Raw genomic sequence first — 5,850 nt, forward strand, 5'->3', positions numbered from 1 at the left:
GGAGTGTCAATGGTCCATTTGAGAGATAGGTGGCGGTAATGCACTTATAAGTCTGCGATCCGCCGTAAAGCAAGAAGAAGAAGAAGACGCGTCACGCGCAGGCTGAAGAAGAAGACGCGAAGGCGCTCAGGACAGTTCAGACATTGCTGTGAAAATCAGAGGTAAAAAACGATATAGATACTGTTCAGTTTCTTGCACAGACCGATCGTTTTGTGTCTATTCACATCATTGTATCGTCACGAGCCGCAGGATTTAATTTTGTTTGTGTATGTTTTTTTTTTACTCTCAAAGCCATGATTCCCATCCACTGACATTATAGGACTGACAGACTGCAACGGTTTGACTTAAAAATCTCAGTTTGTGTTCTACTGAAGAAACAAAGTCACCTACATCTTGGATGCCCTGGGGGTAAGCAGATAAACATCAAATTAACTATCCCTTTAATAAAATTATTCAAAGGAAACAAGGAAGCAAGATTATGCATGTAATATTTTACTGCCCCTTAAGACATATCCAAAACATAACCATTAATTGTGTGAAATTTTTAGTTTGTAGTTCATTTAAATTTTTTTATTTTATTTGTTTGTTTGTTTATTTTTTTGTTAAAAAGCTGGAACTTCACAGCCATTAGTCAGAGGCAGATGTTGAGGTAGATGTTTACATAACTACATAAAATAATTCAAGTTTAAGTCATAAGCATGTGACTCCATCACAATAGGAGGCAGTTGAGATTATCCATCAGCAGACCGCCAAGTGTTATACATACAGCACATAAAGAACAGTCATGTCCAGTCATTACCAGCTGGTTATAATACATCCACAGCCAGAGCAATGCTCTTAGTAAAACCCCTCCATCTGCTATACATAAAACAGGGAGATGGCTGTACAATGTCTAGCCATGTTGTTGGTACTTTCAAAAATTATGCAGCTTCCTGTACATTATTTTACTTCAGGTCAAAGTTCAGCACTCAAACTCAAGGTCAAAGCTCACCACACAAGCTGTTGCATACATTTACAATAAGAAGCTTAGAAATAAGGAAAGACAGTTAAAGACACTCTGAAATCAGCCCATAAACAGTATAAATTGTGTTTTAAAGATCATCAGAACATATGGTTGCATGTAACCTCACAAAATATACATATCACTAACATATATTAAATTCATAAAATGAAATAATACTGTGTAATACAATGCTTCAGAAATGATCAAATCTGGTCTGAATCCAAACCAGGAAGCACTGACCTGCTCCACCTCACAAAGCTTGTCTAATGAGTTCTTGAACTTCTTCATGCAGGCATCAGCGAGGTTCAGATGAGTGGAGTACTGTCAAGAATACAAACACAAGGTTTAAATCACCTTGAGATAAAACCTTTAAGGAAAGAATGAAGATGTGTTATGTGAGAAGTCGTACCAGGCTCAGTTCTTTCTGGTACTGTGGCATCTTCTTCAGCATCTGAGACAGATCTTTGATGTTGGCCTGAGGAATGAAGTAGCATGAATTAGGTACAAAATAGAGTTTTTGAAAAAAAAGTCAATTTGTTTATTGTTTTTCATCAAAATTTAAATAAAAAGTCAACATTTTTGCCCTGTAGAAGTGTTGATTGTTAAAAGTGTGCTTAACTGAATTTGCACTTGTAGTGTACTTCAAATGAACTTGCAGATATTACAATATTAATGAAATAAAATGCCACTTAAATACACACTTTGTATGTAATGTAAAATGTAAAAATTTACTTTAAAATACATTTTAAATCATTATGTATTTATTATTATGTATAAAGATGTACGTAAGTCCTGCTTAAGTGGGTCAATAAGGTACAGCTAATTGCATTTAATATTAATTTAAACTACAATCCTTTTCATTTAATTGCAATTAACCCCATTAACCAGTTAATCCCAATCTCACAGAAAAACGTAATTATTTTACAAAGTGGCAATTTCATCTAAAATCGTACAATGCAAATCGTGCAAAACCGTGTAAGAAAAAAGCAAGCATGGAGTTCCACTCCTAACCCCAGCCCTAAACACAACCTTTACTGGGATGTGAGCCGATCCTACAAAAATGTACGAAAGAGATCATACAAATGTCCGAATTAGCCACCAATTCGCCAAAACGTACAAGACTAACGAATTGTCAAGAGACTGTATGAACATACATCTATGCAGGGCCGTTTCTAGCCAATTTGACGCCCTAGGCGAAATCCCTTGTTTAGATATTATCAATCTTTTATCAATTAAGCTACTTTTTTGTCTTTATCTGTTTTTTGTTCAATTTTTTGTTGTTTTTCTTGAAACATTGATTTAAAGTGTCAGTTATTGCATTATTATTTCAGTCGCCTATGCCTAGAAACGGCCCTGCATCTGTGTCTGAAAACATTACATTCAGCTCACACTACAATTCACACTCTCTTAAATTTCAAGATGTGTAATTAAAGGGGAGGTCTAATGCTATTTCATGCATTCTGACTAGGGCTGTGCGATTAATCGAAATCGAATCGTAATCGCGATTTGAGCCGTTGCGATTTGCTTCAGATCGATAGTTAGGCAAATTAAAACTAAAGAAAAACGTATGCAACTTAAGCTTCAAAATGACAGACAACGAACAAAAAAGGTAATTTCCAACAGCTGCGTCACAGCGCATATCAAAAGCTCCCGTATCGGTTGTTTTCAGTACTGGAGAATAAAAGATACATTCTTAGATGTTTTTGTTAGTACGTGAACGTTATCTTACACATTTTATTGTTTCCCAATTCAGAAGAGCGCACACACAGCCTGTGTCTGAATGCTTCTCATACTCGCTCCTCTCTGCCCCACGCGGCGCGAATCCCGCGTCACGGATGAGCCGTTCGTGCTTGGTGGGATGTAATCTGGCAGATGGCAACCAATAGAACAACAGTAATTCCTATTGGAATAATGCCCAAAACAAAAAGGAATTTTGTAATGGTTTAATGGAAACTATAAGAATTTCTGTGATGGTTTCTATTGTTTTTTTCAGCAGGGTAATGATACCCATACTGTGCTGCACATTATTGACAATATTGAGCTGAAGCTTGACTTTGCAAATTTAAAATCGAAAATCAAATAGCAATCGCAATATCTGTCAAAAAAATCGCAATTTGATATTTTCCCCCAAATCGCACAGCCCTAATTCTGACTCATTTACACAGTTAAAGAGTTGGATTCTCATGCTAAACATGGCCAAAGTTTAAAAAAAAAATGAGTTGGACGTATGACAGAGTATTTCTGTGCCAAATACAATCCTTCAGGGTTCGTATAATTTTCGGAAAGTTTTTTTCGAGTATGGGCACTTCTCCAGGAAGAGCGCGCACACATCAACCAGAGCAAGAGCGGCCCATCAATGTGCTTCATTCAGGTTATGGAAGCCGCCAGCAGCGCTGCACAGGACTTGCACAAGAAGGATTTGTCATTTTGTTTTTAGACCACGAAATCAACAATGTCACCAAAGAAGTGTGTTTTTGGTTGTGAGGGAAAGATAACCTTATTTGGCTTCAGTGTTAAGGGAACAGTGGATTCAGTTTGTTTCTCCGGGGCGGTAATGGAGTTGTGTAAGTGTGTTTGTTTGTTCCCGGCATTTCGGTTATGAATGTTTTATAAACAAATTAAATAAAATTTAAGTCAATAAAGTTTTTGTTCCCGTTTTATTTATGTCGATGTCACAACTTGCAGATGATCGCTACACAAAAGCTTTGCGTGCTCGCGACTCTTTAGCTCCGCCCACAGCACGCCTCCAGGAGCGCGACTGTTTTCTGAAAGAAGCGGTTCTGCTGTTTCTGTCTTTGATAAATCTGATAAAACTAAAGGCTCTTCGGAAATATGAAGGATGTAATGCTACTCTATAGATACTCAAGATTAACATGAGACTGGCAGAAACTGTGTGTGTTATGTCCCCTTTAACATTAATTAATTAATGTTAATATATAATAAGCAATCATGAGTTAATGAACCACAGTATATTTATAAAGTAACATTAACCTATATTAATAAATGCTCTAGAAATTTGAAGTTATTATGATACATAATGCATTAACTAATTTTAACCAATGGAACCTTATTATGTGAAGTGCTGCCACCATAAATAGCTCGGTTTTTAATTGTCAGTGCAAACGAATCTGAACTTCTATATGACACCGACACATCTGATGATGTTCAGCGTGACATCAGTAGTGGACACAGAATGTGTGTGTACCTTGTCTGTGTTCATCCTCTTACTCTCACAGAAGGTGTGTAGCAGCTCCGTCACCTTCCTGAAACAGAACAGAAGATATCAGCACAAAAGGCCAGCAGAGAGGCGGGAGACATGATGGTTGAGCTGCTCTTACTTGGTGACGTCTGCTATGTGCATGTGCCGCAGCTGCACCCACAGCTCATCGTCCTCGTCCAGCAACACTTCCTTGTCTCGAGCCTCTCCGATCCCTGTCGTCTGATACCTGCCAACAATATGCAACATTTCATAAGTAACAGTAATGATTTCATACACCACTGCTAAGATGAACTGGTCACAGCTGGTGTAAAATGGACACTTCTGTTTGATTATAATGGGTACTGGAGGCATCTCTGGAAAAGCAGACAAGCACGCACCTGTAAATGTCTTGTTCGATGTCTAGCAGATCGTAAGTCATAGCCTGAAAGGTCAGCTCATGCAGGATTGGAGAGATGGGATCATATCCACGGTCCACTATAAGCAGCTGGGAGCGAGCTTTATCCGTGCCCTGCCCAGGAAGATAAATTGCAATTATAGTTCCTTCAAGTGTGGATTTTTTTAAAGAACAAACAAACCAGGGAAATGTATCAGTGTGTTAGACGGGTTTCAATGTCAGACATAATCTGCTTAATATGCTTGTCTGTCACTTTTACAACATAGAGACAATATATTTTTCTCTTTTTAATGTACTCCAGCGTTTAAAAGTTTGGGGTTGGTATGTATTTTTAAAATGATTTTGTAAGAAGTCTCTCATGCTCATTAAGGCTACATTTAGATGTTAAAAAAACAATTGTGAAATATTATTGCAATTTAAAATATGTTCTATTTCAATATATTTTAAAATGTAATTTATTCCTGTGATGCAAAGCTGAATTTTCGGCATCATTACTCCAGTCTTCAGTGTCACATGATCCTTCAGAAATCAAGTTAATTTTGTAGAACCTTAACAGGATCCTCTGATTAATTGAAAGTTCAAAAGAACATCATTTACTTGACATAAAAACTTTTGTAACATTATAAATGTCTTTACTGCCATTTCTGATCACATTAATGCATTCTTGCTGAATAAAAGTATCAATATCAAAGAATGTTTTTGCTCAGGTGGCCGAAATGTCTGCCCAAAAGAGAAAAGTTTTGCTCAGCAAGAAAAAAAATTAGAGGGAACATTGGTCAGGGTCCAAAATTAACTCACCAGCCATGAAACAGATGTTGTATTTCATTAAATTATAGACTTGTAGGTTTTGTAATTCCTAATACAAAATTAAAATGTAGCTGTTTTTTTCTTGTATATTTGTTGCAAACGGCATAGATCACTGAATTGTCAATTGACATCGTCACTAAATTCATTAGTCAGTGTCTTTATTAAATGTCACCTATGACAAGAAAGACCCATTGTGTGTGTGTGTGTTGGTTTTGTTTTTTTGGTTTAATGACAGGTGTCACTAGCTTTTTACAACCAAACGGGCTCATAGTCAGACAAGGTTGTTAAATTGCGATTTAAACTATATTATGTTATAAATCTTAAAGGGGTCATATGATGTTGCTAAAAATAACATTATTTTGTGTATTTGGTGTAATGAAATGTGTTTATGCGGTTTAAGGTTAAAAAAACACATTATTTTCCACA

At 36.6% G+C, this 5,850-nt stretch overlaps 1 protein-coding gene across 1 annotated transcript in view; it reads right to left on the minus strand.

The window, feature by feature from the left end:
* Window positions 1-5,850, minus strand: part of LOC107670524 (syntaxin-binding protein 2-like) — a 14,956-nt gene that overhangs the window by 5,195 nt on the left and 3,911 nt on the right. Inside the window, exons 9-13 of the mRNA XM_016463167.1 lie at window positions 4,601-4,731; window positions 4,342-4,449; window positions 4,209-4,266; window positions 1,413-1,478; window positions 1,244-1,324 (exon numbers count right to left, since the gene is read on the minus strand). Coding sequence (XP_016318653.1) covers window positions 1,244-1,324; window positions 1,413-1,478; window positions 4,209-4,266; window positions 4,342-4,449; window positions 4,601-4,731 — 444 coding nt within the window. The remainder of the gene's footprint in view (window positions 1-1,243; window positions 1,325-1,412; window positions 1,479-4,208; window positions 4,267-4,341; window positions 4,450-4,600; window positions 4,732-5,850) is intronic.

This window comes from Sinocyclocheilus anshuiensis, unplaced genomic scaffold (assembly GCF_001515605.1).
Source record: "Sinocyclocheilus anshuiensis isolate Anshui unplaced genomic scaffold, SAMN03320099.WGS_v1.1 scaffold476, whole genome shotgun sequence".
Lineage (NCBI taxonomy): Eukaryota > Metazoa > Chordata > Actinopteri > Cypriniformes > Cyprinidae > Sinocyclocheilus > Sinocyclocheilus anshuiensis.